We start from the raw sequence: 17,458 nt of genomic DNA on the forward strand, positions 1-17,458 counted from the left end.
GGTCATATGTGGTTTAACATTACCAAAACTTGTCCTCTTTCTCAAAATTTAAGGCATGAAAAGGAACAAAATTTGGTTGAAGAATTGGGACAGTATTCGAACAAACCCACAAGACCTATGTAAGGCTTTGTGCATGAATTGTCCATTAATTGTTCATTTTTTCTTCATTCGAAGGGCACTTGACATCTTTTAATTAACGGAAATTTGGATGAAATCCTAAAAAAACAGCCCACATTGACATATTTTTAAAAGTTTGATAACTTAATTTATCAAACTTTTAATTTAGAGGCAATATGACACTTGGGTTTATGCGGTTTTGGGCTTTTGGGCCATTTTTATAGAATGCTGTTAGATACTTATCTAATGCATCAAGCCGCATGGTATTGGATTTAGTATATTTCATTTGGGGAGTACATGAGCAATAAAAAAATTTGATCTACATTTATGATAGACATTGAGTAATGTGATATATGTAGCACATCTGTGCGGCAGTGCAAAACATATTCCCTCCAAAGAGTTTGAGATGAACCAAAACTTTATTTCAAGGACAAGCAGTTGTCATGTACAGCTGCAACATCAACATGCTGGCAACTATTTAATACTGCCTTTCACTAATTATGGTGTTTCATGTGGGAGAAAAAAAGAATAGAACAGTGTGTTTTGAAGGGGAATTAAAACAGCTTAACCCTTTATATTAAAGGTTTTGAACTATACAAAGGAGAGATACAATATATATGCTTCATTTATACAAGATCTCACAGCGGATGCATAAGTAATGTGATGACAATTAAAATTTTATATGCATAAGATGGATCTCACACGCGATACAATGTATAATGTGACAGAAATTAAAGAGAAAATGGGTAATTAAAATGGATGTGGTTCATCAAAAATTCAACAGGTGAGCTTCCAACTGGATTCAATAAGGACTCATATTCTTCAACAACTGAAAAATTGTGGGCAAAGAGTGCTCCATTGGGATGAATTTGAAAAGTGATCAAATAGCAATTTCATATCCATATCTAATTCTTGTAATTAACTTTAAGAGAAGTTACTTCAATTTGAGCAGTAGTTCTTGGACAGCAATCTCAAGCCTCAACACTATCATATCATTAATTAAAAGCCTACATCAGTAAAGCACAATTTCCACAAGAAACACAAAAAGGAAAAAAAAAAAAAAAAAAAAAAGCAAATTAGAAGACCAAAATGAAGATTCACTTGAGACCATTCCCAGGGGTAGAAATTGCCAACTCTGGCCAAGAACAGAACTCCCCTCCACCAACATTCACTTCTCCATTCTCAAAATGCCACGTGTTCCCCATCCCATGATGAGCCCCACCGTTGGCCCCAACACCCGCACCAGGGTCTCCCACCATCCCAGGAAAAGGCCAAACCGCCCTTCCAAGCCCAAAGCCCATTTCCTCAAACCCACTCGCCAGCCCAAGCCCAAACCCTCCCAGCGCCAAATATCCAGGCGGCCCCTGAGCACTACTGTTGAGCAGAGAAGTGAAGCTCCCGCCACCACACCCATTACCCACATTAGGCTTTACATCACCACCGCCACCACCACAACCACCGAAATGTACGGACGCGCCGCCTTGGTTGGCCGAAACGGGCACAAAAACCGGGGCAGCGTTCAACGGGTGGTGGTTGTCGGCATTAAGCGAAGCAGAGGCGGCCATCATCATGGAAGTGGTGGCGGCGGAGGCGGAGGAACGGGAGCGCTTGGCGTTCTTGCGGGTGCCGCCACCGACAGGAATGTCGCGGAGGGTGCCGCCGTGGGTCCAGTAGCGGCGGCAGGACTTGCAGAAGTGGCGGGGCTGGGAGAAGTTGTAATTGTTGTAGTAGCAGAACTTGGTGTTGGTGGAGTCGCAGCGGGGGCACGGCAGGTGCTCTTGCTCCGGCGGCGGAGCTCCCGGGGTCTGGGACTTGGTGGGTGGCCTTCGGCTCTGCTCGCTCGACTCTGACTGCATTTGGGTCTCGATCGAACGGCTAAGTAAGTTAGTTAGTTGGTTGGTTTCTTATGCTTTGGAAGGTGTTTGATAAAGTTTGTGAGTGAAGATGAAGTAGAAGAGAAGATAGAGTGGTTTTTGGCTCTAGCGTGGTGGGGGTGGAGGGGGTTTTATGGAGAGATATAGAGAGAGATAGAGAAACAGAGAGAGAGTGGAACGTACAGGATTTCTGAGGCATATATGAAGCAGACTCAGAGACTGAGTGGATCAGCTTTAGTGCTTTACAGTGTTGTGTACTATGCAAGACAATTCAGTCGGCTCCAGAAGAGCCTCTGTTTTGGGTCGGCTAGCTCCTACAACTACAGCTACAGAGCTCGACCCTGCCCTCTTTAATTATTTTTCATATAAAATACTGCAAATGATCATCGATCAAATTTCTTTTCACTTTTTTTTTAAATTAATTTTTAAGTTTAATTCCCTTGGGATGAATAATGGAATAGTTCATTAAATTCCCTAGCTTGCTATCCATGACACTATTGATTTGAGTGGTGGCCGGGTATGTATCCGCGTCCCACATGTTTCTTCTATACAAAATTGAAGCATCATGATGTACTACGGGTACTTCCCATTTTGATGTACATACACAGTCATATATAAACAAAAGGTATTACATATTACATATATAATAACATATTAATTTATCTCTCTACACAGAGAGACGGAGGGGTATAGCCCCTGATGTGCCTGAGATTTCACCTTTTGCATGCATGCCTTCGTGTCCTGGGTTCTGTGCATGGGACTAATTTTATTATAAAGAATTAAGTTGGGTTTGGATTGGATTGGATTGGATTGGATGTATTATTTAATGATCCGACAATAATACCGTACGCAGTTGCTCAGATTTATATCTTGCTTTTTTCTAAGTAGCTGCTGCATGTCTACTGAACAAACCATAACTATGTATCTCTAGATAGGTGAAAATGAAGGAATAAAATTTCGGTTTCAATGAAATTTTGGATGAAAATTTTGACAGAAATTAGATAGAAATGACAAAAATTACTATCAAAATACAGAAATTTTGAATGAAATTTTACCATATGTTGATTTAACATATTATCTACTAAATTGATAAAAAATATTGAACAAATCAAATTATATAGTAGGTTTCATGTAATATAAGGTGAATATAATACGCGCTGGAGCAAATACTGTTAAATAAAATTAATATAATAAATAAACAAAATTAGTATATTCTTTATACTGTATAATTTAATTATATACTAAAATCTAAAATCTAAACCCTAATACTCTATATATTCTATATACCCTAATACTCTTTATACTCTATAATCTATATATTAAACCCTATATACTCTATATTTTTTAGAAGATTAGGTTTTAAGCCCTTTAAGATACTTTTAATTATTTTTTTATATAGAAATGTATTAAAGTTTAAGATTTAAAATAACTAAAAGAAATCTCAAACTTTTTTTTTTTCCAATTGCCCAAAGGCCCCAAACCCCCCCTCATTTTTTTTATTTCCTTACTTTTTTTCCTCGTGCCTCTTCAGCCTTTTTTTTTTTTATAATCTTTCTTTCCTTTTTTCCCGCATTTCTTGCCTAGCTAAGCTTTTTTTTTTCACTAAGTGTAACAACCCAAATTTTGGCTTATGGTAATTTTGTTACTTAAAATTTTCAAATTTGTTTTAAGGTTTGTTTAAAGCAATTAGAAATTTCTTTAAATTTATTTTAACTAATTTAGACCTTTGGTTGTGGTTCTAGAGCTTAGTTGTGTGGAAATGAATTTTAGAAAATGAAAATTCAAGAATTTGACGATTATTATTTTTTTCAAAATTAAATTATAAGAGTAGGATTTTTCATAATTGTTTTGAAAGCAATTTGACTATTCTGAGGTAATAGGAAATTAGTACTCATCAATACGAGTCCGTAGAATTTTTCGGTGAATTATTTGGAGTCTCGAGCTATTTTTGGTGAATTTCTAAAGTTGAAGAAAATAGAAAATATGAAAATTTCGATAATTTCGATAATTTCGATAATTTCGATAAATTTCGGTAAATTTTGGTAAATTTCGATAAATTTCGAAAATTTCGGCGAAATCTTCCCGAAAAATTATTAAACATGTGTTTCGATTTCGACACTCTAAAAAAAAAATTTAATTCCTTGGTTAAAAGTAAGGAATAAAATTTCGGATTTCGAACAAAATTTAATTAAAATTTTGATGTAAATTTCGAAGGAAATTTTGAAATTTTGACAAAAAGTATACAGAAATGACGAAAATTGTTATCAAAATACGAAAATTTTGAATGAAACTTTATCATATGTTTATTTAACACATTATCTACTAAATTGATAAAAAAAATATTAAAAAAACCAAATTATATAATAGGTTTCATGTGATATAAAATGAATATAATGCACGCTAGAGACAAATATTTTTAAATAAAATTAGTATAATGAATAAATAAAATTAGTATATTATTTATACTCTATAATTTATACACTAAACCTTATATATTTTATAATCTATATTTTATATTGTTTAGGATATGGTGTATGATATTAGGGTTTAGGTCCTTTATGGTATTTTAAATTATTTTTTATATAGAAATATATTATAGTTTACTAGTTTAGGGTTTAAAAACAACTAAACGAAACTCCAAAACGGCCAAACAAAATCTTAAACCATTTTTTTTCCTTACAATTGCCCAAAGGCTCCAAACCCCAATCAACCCTAAACCTTTTAATTTTTTCTTTATTTCATTCCTTTTTTTTTTTCTTCTTTTTCTTTCCTTCCTTTCCTTTCCTTTCTCTTCCCTTCGAATCTCCACTGTTTTTTCTTCTTCTTCATCCTCTCTCTCTCTCTCTTTACCGCTAGGGATGGCAACGGGGCGGGTCGGGGCCGGGGGTGCCACCCCCATCCCCCGCCCCCGAAATTATTTGAATCCCTGAACCCGCCCCAAATCCCCGATTATGTAAACGGGGATTCCCCGTCCCCGACCCCGCCGGGGAATGGCTTCCCCGAACCCGCCCCGAATCCCCGCCTCAATGTCCACTTTTTTTTCTCCCCTGAACATAATGCATATCAATAACCATTACATATTTACAGATTCAATTCAAACCTGCTAGCAGTAATATAATATTTACAGATTCAATTCAAACCCATATTTACATTTTCCTCATATTTACATAGTTAAGCAGTATGATACAAACCTGCTAGCAGTAAATCAGTAATTATTAATACAAACCTGATGAATATATTAATACAAACCTGCTAGTATCAATAGATTCAATTCAAACTTGCTTAACATAATACATATCAAACTTGCAGAGTTGCAGACCTGTTATTAATGTTTCAATGCATCAAACTCACAAATTAATGTTCTAATAGTCCATAAATGGATAAAACTAAATACATGATACATCCATCAATTGATAAGAAAACACATCTATGGCATCAAGCTTCAAACATGGTTTAGATATCTCCTTTATGGCATCAGTACATCACTCATATATGGTTGGAGTATGCTTGATTCTCCAAGATCATAAAATGTGTTGCAAACCTGCACCAAGAGAGATATGATTGTAAATTTGTAATCACTTGCTGGCTCAGTTGTAATCACATAGATATATAGGGTTCTTAATCTGCTTTTCAGTTGTACAAGAATAATTAATTTGCTTGCTTTATCCTATTGTGATAGGATCCATGTTGCTATCAACCAAAAGAAGAAAATACTAATCTGATAATGGTCAACTATATTAAGATAAAGAAAGTGACACTAAAGAAGTAAAGATATCCACACTGATACAGAGGGTTACGTGTTGTTAACAGTTGAATTCCCCAAGGGTTAAGCTACTCGTTACAACTAGAGAGACTAGAGAGCAGTGTAGGAAGTAATATAGTCCTATTTTTAGGTTGGGAATTTGGGATGTGGATTATGACAACCATATTGCTATTCAAGCAAAGTATACCATTAATTACACTTTCAACTAGTTATGTGGCCTACGGCAATGCAGCAACTTAAGTGCTATAGATTACCTAAATTGCTACTAAGGCAAATGTTACATGACATATGACCAACATATTCAGGGTGACTGCTAACTGTATCCCCTACAGAAACACCCTAGCAGTTACAGAAAAATGTGGATAATAAATGGTGAGTGACTTATTGTCACAGATTTTTTTTGTTAGGAACTGAAACTAAACTCATTATGTATGAGATGTACAATATCACAGTGTTGCACAACATTGACTGAAAAATATATAATAAATGTAATAAAAGATTAAACATACTTGATACCTTAGAATCAGCAAGGCAAGAACCCATATAATGAGTGAGAATAGTCACACTTCATATAATGAGCTATTCTCCTGTTCAAGGCAAGAAACCTAAACAATCAAAACAAAATAAAGTGAGAATAGTCACACTTCATTAATTAAACCATCAAATGATTCAATCATGATTTGCTTACCTCCTCCATGTCAAAATCATCATTAGTTGAAACGCAAGTTTCAGATTCCATGACTTCTACCTCATTCGGGTTTGATTCTAATCATAAAACAAAACAAAAAAATATTATTAGAAAACCTTAAAACAAATTAATTAGCAAACCTTAAAACAATTTTCAGATTACCTTCTATCTCCTTCCATAGCCAATCTCGAGCACACATCAAGGCCTCTATAGTGGCTGTCTGATTTTCCTCATTTTCAGCACCATGGCCGGAGCCGCTGGTCATTTCTCTACATGTAGAGTCCATCTATAAAAAATAAAAAGCAAGAAATGATACACTTTTATATAAGTTGCTGCCTATACAAGTTAAAAGCAAGTATAGATATTTGGACTGCCAGTATAGATAATAAACACATTCTTACACGCACACACACACACACACATTCATATATCAGATATATTGGTACAAATTTAGGGAGGGAAGAGTTAACAAATCTTTCATCTCTCTTTAGGATAAAAAACAGGCACCAACCAAAATACTAATTAGCCAAGGACAGAAATTTAATTGGGAATAAGCCTCCACAAGCATAATTCACAACAAAAGCTGCAGTACAGATTAAAAGCCATCAAACTAAAATAACCAACTAAATCTCAACCCCATCAAAAGCTGCAGTACAGATGGTTGCGCACGGCAACCTTTCAATTCTAAAATCTGTTAAATCGAAAGGAATTAAAAGCAACACTCGTTCTTGACCAATTCAGAAAGCATCAACAAACAAAAACCAAATACATACCAGAGTCCAGACAGAGGGGAGTAAGCGAGACAGAGATAGTGGTGACTGGTGAGAGGGCGAGACAGAGATGGTGGCGAGAGGGCGAGACAGAGAGGCGACTGGCGAGACTCGAGAGTGCGAGACAGAGGGGCGAGATGGTGGCGAAAGGGCGGCACGACTGCGCGAGAGAGACCGAGTGACTGAGAGATCGAGATTAGAGAATAGAGAGTCAGAGTCTCAGAGATGGTGGCAAGAGGGCGAGACAGAGAGGCGACTGGCGAGAGGGCGAGAGAGAGACCGAGTGAGTCGAGTGACTGAGAATCTGAGATAGTTAGAGAATAGAGACTGAGTCTGAGAGATCGAGATTAGACTTTAGGGTTTGGACCAGTGCAACTGTTTGGTGTATTGGGGTTTCAGGTTTGGCTTTGGGGTTTGGAATTTGGGGTTTTAAAACATATATATAAATATATAATTTAACAAACATACATTAATATATGGTATATACCCTAAACATATATATTTGTTAATTTACTTAACATATATATGTTTTTTCATTTATATAAAGCTTAAGGTTTAGGTTATTAATTTTATTATCTAAATTGTGTATAAATATATAAATTGGAAGAATAAGTTTAGGGTTTAGGGTTTAGGTTATTAATTGTATTATCTAAATGTGTATATAAAAATATAAATTGGAATAATAAGTTTTGGGTTTAGGGTTATTAATTTTATTATCTAAATTGTGTATAAATATATAAATTGGAAGAATAAGTTTAGGGTTTAGGGTTTATGGGGTTTAAAGGCTTTTAGGGTATAAGGTTTAAGATATAGGGTTTAGGGTATAAGGTATAGGGTATAGGGTATGGGTTTAGGGTTTAGGGTTTAGGGTTTAGGGTATAGGATATAGGGTATAGGGTTATTAATTTTATTATCTAAATTGTGTATAAATATATAAATTGGAAGAATAAGTTTAGGGTATAGGGTTAGGGTATATATAGGGTTTAGGGTTTTATTATCTAAATTGTGTATAAATATATAAATTGGGTTTAGGGTTTAGGGTTTGGGGTTAGGGTATAGGGTATAGGGTTTAGGGTTTAGGGTATAGGATATAGGGTATAGGGTTTAGGGTTCGGGTATAGGGTTTAGGGTTTAGGGTTTAGGGTTTGGGGTTAGGGTATAGGGTATAGGGTTTAGGGTTTAGGGTATAGGGTATAGGGTTAGGGTATATATAGGGTTTAGGGTTTTATTATCTAAATTGTGTATAAATATATAAATTGGGTTTAGGGTTTAGGGTTTGGGGTTAGGGTATAGGGTATAGGGTTTAGGGTTTGGGGTTAGGGTATAGGGTATAGGGTATAGGGTTTGGGGTTAGGGTATAGGGTATAGGGTTTAGGGTTTGGGGTTAGGGTTTGAGGTTAGGGTATAGGGTATAGGGTTTAGGGTATAGGGTATAGGGTTTAGGGTTTAGGGTTTAGGGTTTAGGGTTTAGGGTTTAGGGTTTTATTATCTAAAGTGTGTATAAATATATAAATTGGGATAGTGTACTCATAAGAAGTTGGTGGTCTGATGGTAAGGAGCTGAAGGAAGGAGTTTGAGGTGCCGAGTTCGATTCCCAGCATAGCACTTATCACGTTTAAATTTTGGTTATATATATATTTAGTGTAAACGGGGCGGGTTCGGGGTCGGGGGACCTAAAACCATCCCCGCCCCGCCCCCGACTCGGGGCCCCGCCTAAATCCCCGAACCCGAACCCGGCCCCATTTATTTCCCCCATTAGGGTTTTAATCGGATCGGGTCCCCGCGGGGATTTTTGCCATCCCTATTTACCGCCCCTTTTTTTCTCCCAAAACCCAGCCTCATCTCCAAAAACCCAGCCTCCTCCCTAAAAACACAGCTTTCCAAAACCCCAAACCAGATCTCACCGTCAAAAAGTTCGCCGAAATTTCGATAATTCCGACGAAATTTCAATAATTTCGACGAAATTATCCCGAAAATTTAACAAATATAGGTTTCGATTTCGACACCCCAAAAAAATCGAAATTTAACAGCTTGGTTAAAACATAGGGGAAAAATCTAAACAAAAAGGAAAAAGGAGCTTCAATGAATGCTCTCCATACTCTCAAGTATTTGTTTTGTGATCATAAATGTTTTGTGTTGATTATATTCATGTCTCACAATTCTTACCTTCTAGTATAAATTGCTAAAACAAGCAAAAAGGGAGTTACGTGGTAATTAAGTATGTATTTATAGGAAAAGTTTTATCGACCAACATAAAAAGAGGAAACGCATTGATAAGAAAAAAAAAAAAAAAAAAGGGCAATGCTATCCACTTTCTTCAATCTATATATTTTCTCCATCAACATTCACTTTTATTATTTTAATTTTATAATATATTTTCATAATCAAAACCGTTCAATTTTTAGATTATTTTTTTAAAAACATCTCGATCTGCAAAAAATCAATTAAATCGAAAATCATTTGGTAATGTAATCTTTATTAAATAAACAAACGCTAAATTAAACTGTTACCAAAATCGTCAGTTTATTTGCTCACAGTCACAAATACATAACCAAATGATTTCTGATTTGGTTGATTTTTTGCATAGATGATCTTCATAGAATTATTTTAAAAATAAACGGTTCCGATCATAAAAATACATTGTGGAATAAGCATAAAAAATAAAAAAATCGGTGGAGAAGGTAAATTAGAGAATGTGGATATCATTCCCCACAAATTATTGGGTGACAATAACACCACGTGTTATACTGATATGGTTGTTGAGAGAAATCACACATTGAAAATGTGAGTGCTTTGCTAGTGGCTTATAAGGGTTTGGGCTACTCCTCCCATTGCCAATTGGTTTTGGGATGAATGCCTAGATTCCTTCATAGCATCAGAGCAGGTTATCCATGTGATGCGTTTAACGGCCACACGTGCTCTCACGTTACCCAATATAAATTGTCCATGTGTTAGACTTAAATGACGTCACACGTGCGGGGGCGTGTTGAGAGATATCTCACATTGAAAATGTGAGGACCTTGCTAGTGGCTTATAAAGTTTTGAAATATTCCTCCTATTGCCAATTAGTTTTGGGATGGATGCCTAGATTTCTTCAATGTTGAGAGAAATCCCACATTGAAAATGTGAGGACCTTGCGAATGACTTATAAGGGTTTTGACTACTTCTCTTATTGCCAATTAGTTTTGGGATGAATGCTTAGATTCCTTCATGGTATCAGAGAAAGTTATTCACGTAATGCGCCTAACGACCACACGTGCTCTCACGTCACCCAATTAAATTGTCCACGTGTTAGACTTAAATGACGCCACTTGTGCGGGGATGCGTTGAGAGAAATCCCACATTGAAAATGTGAGGGCCTTGCTAGTGGCTTATAAGGGTTTGAGCTACTCCTCTCATTGTTAATTGATTTTGGGATAACCGCCTAAATTTCTTCAATGATATTATAAATCTACACAAATTATTACATGTCTACAATTATTAATACAACATATTAAATCTATGATTTATCATTTAAGGTCTAAATATTAATAATTATATATGCATATATTATTAATCCATAACGTCAAATATGTACTTGAAAATTTCTCCTAAAAGGAGGGTACATGTCTTTTCCAATATGGTTGAATTCAAAGTTTACCACCTACTTGTTATGCTATATATATGGTTAGATTCATATAACTCAAAATAAAAGATGGATTTAACTCAAAATTTGAATGATTTCAGAATTGAAAGAAGGTAAGCGGGGAAAATGGGGAATGGCCCGTCAAAGAGGAGAGAAGATTGAGAGGGATTGATGGGGGGTTCGGGTAGGTGAATGACTACCGACAGAATCATGAATGTCGGACAGCGTGGGAGCAATTATTGGGTCTCTCCTCTGATTTCGGACGCGTCGTCGTCACGTCCGCATCAGATTCCTTCTCCGTACTCCTTTCTCTCACCGCATTTCTCGCTCCACTGCCCATTACCAAACAAACAAACAAACAAACCCCCTCATCTCTTAATCCAATACCTATTCGCTTCACACAAACACACCCACCTAAAACCTAATCCTATCCCTCAATGCATAATAATCATAACCCGACCTCTTCCATCTTCGTGTACCTAAAAAATAATTAAGCACGAGTGACCAAACGTATTATTGGTTATTATTAAGCTTAATAACCAAGCTAGCCTTATTGTAAGGCCAATTACTAGCCCACTCAAGCTATAATTGTCTTGTTGTGTTATGTCTGAAAAAGTTGAAAACAAAAGGGATACATTCTTGGACTTGGATCCCAACTTGTATCTCTAACTTGCTTTATATGACAGAATAGTTAATTTATGTAGTTGTCTTTTTGGAGCATTTTTTTTAAGCAAATTGATAGACAACCATTGTGTCACATTAGCTTAAGTTTTTTGGGGCAGGTTGAACTTAAATTATAGAATGATTAAGTTAAACGCAAAATTGAACTTGAATTATATAAATAGATAAGTTAAACGCGAACAAGGATGATAATTTTCCTCATGAATATAATTGCTGTGGATCCTTGCTTCCATAGAAAAAAGATGGGAATAACACTCTTACACTCCCTGTTCTATACAAAATTCATTTTCCAGTTTAATTTTTTAAATGTGAATAAATATAGGAATGATCGAATAAAAAAATACATGGTTTATTATGCTGTGAAAAGAATGATGTTAAGAAGACCATATTTTAGTACCACATGTGTACTAATTATCTAATAAAGGTGAAATTCAACAATAAAAGTATGACTCATTTCTATTCAAGAAATGGTACATATATAGTACTAATTGCAATCTAGCTCCTTAATATTATTGCAGCGAAAAATACATGTATCCTTGTAACTTTGCAAATGCTTTATACATTCTCTATTGTCCTAATCATTCCGCAGAATAGTCTTGAGATCAAAACTGCTCAATGAGTGGGTAGAGTTGAGGCTGTTAAGAGTCTTTGATTTTTTTGGTTACAGTCTTACAGATTTAAGAGACTTTGAAAGGAAACACATGACTCTATTATATATACTGGTCCACATCAAGACCCAAATATTTCCCTTCTTTTTTTTTCGATTGGGACGGAAAAAGAAACAAAATCAGGTCTTAAAGAGCAAGGACTATGTGGGTCCCTAGGAGAGCAACACGTGGCAAGTAAAGAAAGGAGATTGTGAAGAGGGCAATGGCACGCGCGAGCGAGTAGAATCATAAGTCGCTTTCGAAAGTCGTCGTCACTCGTCAGTAGTCCTAAAAACACTGTTGCCAATGCCACTCCCTCAGGCCTCAGTAGTCAGTCCTCAGTGGCTCAGTCTCCACTGCAATTTGCGATTGCTAGCTTAGCTTATTCGGTCGACCAATATCACTGACAATGCCTCCCCTTCTTCCTTTCTTCACTTTCTCGATCATTTCTTTGAATGCATGCCTTGTATCCCTCCTCTCTCTCTTTGTCTCTCTCTTTTGTTTTTGGCCTTTTCTGTACTGGACATGATTCCCTCACACGAGTCAATAATCACATATACACTTGGGTCTGCCCACAATGAGAAAATGTTCACATCCATTGCACCACCCCAAATAAATTCATATCACCATATGGTTTCAAGAAAAGTCCTAGTTTTCGTTTTTTTTTTTCCTCTGTTTTCTTGTACATGCATTTTCTCGGTCACATCAAATGGGTTGGGAGAGAACATGTTTTCGTGCTGAAGTTTGAGTGTCCCATGTTCTTGAAAGTTCAAAATTTAGGAAGTCTAAATTTACGACTAACTATTACTCTTATAAAAGATAAGAAGGTGAGATGATTAAGATAGTAAAATTCGATTCATTCTAATGTAAATATGTACATAACAAAAAAAAAATAGGGATAGTTCGTTTTAAACTCGTTTATTATAATCTTAATCCAAAATTAAAAACAAAATACTTTTTGTCCATCCAAAAGAGGGGAAGGCAAGATTCTTTCCGAGTGGGAGCAAAAACTACTCTCACATTAGAGAGCTATGACTATACTAGAAGTCTTTGCAGAAAAATCATGCACTCATACGAGTGTAGTATTTTTTTTCGATCTTATGCTATCTTACAAAAAATGAAATGCTTAATTTATGTATTTTAATTTGACTTATATATAGATAGGATTGGGAATATCCCCAGCTTACTTTTAAATTTGTGCAAAAGCTCATGTGATTTTTCTATATACATGTTGTATGTTATTTTCACAGTTAAGAATCAATTTGTAACATATATCACCTTACCCCAAGTTTCCCTACATCTTTTTTCCTAAAGATTTCCAACATTGCTCCTTTGGTGGAATTAAATAATTAAGAAAGTTGCATGTCAAAGCTTGTGGTTAATAATGGTGCACATTGTCATAAATAAAACAATCTGCTGAATCACCCAAAATACTGACCACCGTATTAAATCATAAATTATATCACCATTAGTCATGACAACTAACTGAGACAAATTTTCCATAGAAATGCAAAATTACTTATGCGTTATTAAAATTTCATTCAAGCATTAATTTTCAAAATAGAAGTATTAATTTATTTAAGCCAAATTCCCAGTATTCCAAACCTCACTCCAAAAGTCCAAATATATATAGCACAACATAATCAGAAAAAGCTTGTATTTGTTACAGTTTACAAAGTAAAAGGCAACAGCACCAATTAATCCTCTGGATATATAGGACAAGAGGAATTAATTGGTTACGAGCTAGTGTACATATATAACCCCACAAGTCACAATTAATGGTCTCGAAGCTGTCTGAGATTCATAGGAGAAATGATTCTCGTGTCTCCATCTATCAGTTTTTTGGCAATTATAAGGTTGGCAGCCTCACTGGGATGGTAGGGATCCCAGAAAACATGCATCGAACGATCTGAGCACAGACTCGACGTTGGACCACAGGGAACTATGCCCGCGTATTGGCCCCCATTTCCACAGCATGCCCTACTTGAGGTTGTAAATCCTGCATATTATGTTATTAGAATGTAAATTAAAGTCGTATTTCGATTTGACTCTCGGTCTAATATATATAAGAAAATGAGTCATATTGGACTTACCATATTTGTCGTAATTTGTAATGAGGTCGGCCACTAGATCATACACATTTGCATAAACAAATGTTGACCCTGGGAGGTTGTCAGTGAGTTCAGCAAGCAAGTCCTTCAATCGGCCATTGTACTGAAGTGCAAGCTTATTAGGCAACTCCACACATTCGTCTGCATTAAGTTGATTTATGGTCTTTTGGTAAGGTATGCAGCCTATGGGTCCCACATTTCCCACCACAAATTTCCGAGCATCCAATTGGTAAAGTCTCTGCACCAATTAATTAGTCAATAATCACTGTTTAGAATACTATTAATTTAATGAAGGTATCTATTTTTTTTTTATTTGGCCATAATGAAGGTATCTATATACTGTAAAACCGTCTCAAAATTTATTTATTTTATTTCAGAACCCAATTAATCAGGAAAAGTACTGGTTTAACTTTAAATACGTACTGTAAGTTGGGCCCTGAAGTGATTGATCAAATCATCAACAAACGCATCTGGGCTCTGAGAAATTCTTGCTCCAATGGAGAGGATTGGTAGTAGATAATTGTTCAAAAAGTCGTTGGACCCAACTGTGACTGAGAAAATGGACCTTTTCATAATGTACTCTTTTGCCTTTGATGGGCCCAATAACTTATCAAACTGCTTCCTTGTCTGGTTGAAAAAATCAACTTGGACATCCATTCCCAGCCTATTAATCTGCAAAGATAAATCCGAAATGTGAGAGAGTGTTTGAATGCTGATGTTGCAATGAACATTCGAATATTTCTCGTCCTGCATTAGAGGGCGTTTGTAGATAATACAAGTGTGTAAGTGTATAGAATAAAATTGAAAGAAAGTTATCCATAGAGGATTTGAGAGCTAATTACAAATATTCTTCCTGTTGCATTCATAATCCCTGCTCCTCCTGATGCATAATTCACCCCATACAATATTGATTTCCCTGAGGCATTTGGTGCCAAAAATGGGACTGCATAGTTTGGTTGTCCCAATTCTTCACCTGTATAATTAAAAGCAACAACTTTTATATGTAATATGAAACTAATTACTAAAAAATATTTGGACCACACTTTATTAGGTTCTAGTATTCTACGTTACATCTCTAATAAATGTGAAATCCACTTGTATATATAAGTAGAGAGTTTACCGACTATATCACCAATGGTTCTCCCATTGGTATATCGACCGGTGGGATTTCCTCCAGATGCTTTAAAATCCATCCCATTAGGACGGATATTTGCCTTAGACAGTGTTGGCAAATAGTTATTGTTTCCAGCATCAACCAGAGAATCGCCAAAGATGAAAGAAGCTCCTAACCCTTGATTATCAGCACCATTTGCCAAATAGCTGAAATTGATGAGCAAAAGAACCAAGCCTGCCAAGGCCACAGTAGTGTAAGATTTCATGACCATGGTTAAGATCATAGCTGGGAACTTAGCCTAGTGGTAAGTATATAAGCACCTTCGATCTTGTTCAAAAAAGAAGCCAAGAGAACCCATTGGTGAGACTTGTAAGATTTCTTTAATCAATTTGCATTGATTGGTTTGACCCCTTTTAATTTGTAGAGGTAAAGCCAAAGGCGTACCAGTTAATGGTGGTGCAATTTTCATGAGGTAGTTCATCAACATATATGGTGCATTTTTCTCAACTTGTTATGAACTACTTTTAGGTTTGCTTCTGCAACTAAGCAAGTGCCAAACGTCAGGAAGGTCGAAGAGACTAAGAGAGTGCATTATATGATTATATCAGATGGTTGTGAGTTGTGACGTATTTTGTCCCCAAACAAGAATTAATGTTATAGAGGAACTTAGGTGGTGTTTGGTTTGGCAAGTTGAAACAGCTATATTTTGAACCAAAAAAAAAAAATAAATAAAAATAAACAGCTAAATGCGCAATTCAAAGATTTGATAATATATTTGATTCTCATGCACTGGGTCAGACTTGGACATGCAGTCAAACCACATTCAATAATTTGAAAAGAGTGCTGCTATTTGCACACCCTGTTTTTTCTTTTTGCACACCCTTTTATAAAAAAAAAATCAAAACTAAAAAAAAAAGACACACTTACCCCTCACCCAACACACCCTAACTCAATTTTTTCTCTTTTGCACACCCTATCAACAAACAAAAAAAAACACACACACCCCCTTCATCTCCCTCACCGGACCACACCCACCGGCCACCCACGCAGCACCCACCTCCTCCCTCCCCTCCACCAAGCCCAGCCCCGTCGCACCCTCCCTCCAGCCCCGACCCAGCCCACCTCCTTCCCATCCATGCACCCAGCCCGACCTCCTCCCTCCCCTCCACCAAGCCCCAGCCCGACCACCTCCTTCCCCTCCACCCAGCCCGACTTCCTCCCTCCCCTCCACCCAGCCCCGGCCCCATCACATCCCCTCCCACCCCATTTGGGTTGAGGTGTGCTGCCCATCAGGCTCTGAATTTACAACCTCACCTCCCCACTCAATCATCGAAGCACTGTCCGCCAAGTACGAGAATAGGAAAGAAGGCCAATAACCCAACACATAGTCATTGCCGAATTGCATCCACCAATGCCCCTCCTTTGGATCCTACACAATACAAAAGCTTTCCTAAGTGAATTATAAAGAATGATAAATATAAGTGATTTACCTTATTAAGGAGGTGTCCACCTAGTAATCTACTGAGCTTAAGTAAAACAGTGCAAAGCTAGAATTGGGTGACAAGACAATGCTCTTATCTTGCTCCGTGACATGCATGAAATAAAAGGTAAGTTTGGAACTTGTCAATGTCTGCATAAGCTACAGGTAGTGGAATCACCGATCAAAAGAAAATGCCAAAAAATTCTTAGCATCTGAACTGCAATGATTCCTCCCGCCCCCCCCAAACCTTCAAAAAAAATTCATTCAAGCTCACATGCCTCCCTTAGCAGTGTATCAGCTTCATTTTTCCTTTTGGACTCTTTTACATCATACTATTATGTGGTCTAATCCAATGGGGATTTGGCTTTTACCTTCCAGACGAGTATACTGATATCGTATTGGGAACCACGAAGGCCTGACACAGGAGAGATGCTTGCACCCATTGCTATTTCACTGTTGATTTGAATAAAGCCTGAGCAGAGGAGATTGTAGCAGCCAGTGGCAGAGAGAGAAAAGGGAAGGTGGAGGGGAAGGTGGTGGGCTGGGTCGGGGCTGGAGGGAGGGTGCGACGGGGCTGGGGCTTGGTGG

General features: G+C 36.7%; 2 protein-coding genes and 1 long non-coding RNA gene across 3 annotated transcripts; all 3 read right to left on the minus strand.

Moving 5' to 3' along the window:
- Nucleotides 1–1,179: 1,179 nt before the first annotated feature.
- LOC147284535 (dof zinc finger protein DOF3.4-like) lies at nucleotides 1,180–2,009 on the minus strand. The gene has a single exon (XM_086244706.1). It carries the CDS (start codon nucleotides 1,971–1,973, stop codon nucleotides 1,215–1,217), a length of 759 nt encoding a protein of 252 aa, XP_086100832.1. The 5' UTR covers nucleotides 1,974–2,009; the 3' UTR covers nucleotides 1,180–1,214.
- Nucleotides 2,010–5,119: 3,110 nt separating this feature from the next.
- LOC147284536 (uncharacterized) lies at nucleotides 5,120–7,328 on the minus strand. Its single transcript, XR_015122360.1, has 2 exons — nucleotides 7,216–7,328; nucleotides 5,120–5,532 (listed from the first exon to the last, which is right to left on the minus strand). It is a non-coding gene; the product is annotated as an uncharacterized LOC147284536 (long non-coding RNA).
- Nucleotides 7,329–13,931: 6,603 nt separating this feature from the next.
- LOC147284537 (GDSL-like Lipase/Acylhydrolase superfamily protein) lies at nucleotides 13,932–15,673 on the minus strand. Its single transcript, XM_086245076.1, has 5 exons — nucleotides 15,397–15,673; nucleotides 15,119–15,249; nucleotides 14,700–14,948; nucleotides 14,259–14,514; nucleotides 13,932–14,164 (listed from the first exon to the last, which is right to left on the minus strand). Exons 1-5 carry the CDS (start codon nucleotides 15,671–15,673, stop codon nucleotides 13,941–13,943), a joined length of 1,137 nt encoding a protein of 378 aa, XP_086101202.1. The 3' UTR covers nucleotides 13,932–13,940.
- Between the last annotated feature and the right edge of the window lie 1,785 nt (nucleotides 15,674–17,458).

This window comes from Dryas octopetala, chromosome 5 (genome assembly GCF_963921425.1).
Source record: "Dryas octopetala chromosome 5, drDryOcto1.1, whole genome shotgun sequence".
Classification (NCBI taxonomy): domain Eukaryota; kingdom Viridiplantae; phylum Streptophyta; class Magnoliopsida; order Rosales; family Rosaceae; genus Dryas; species Dryas octopetala.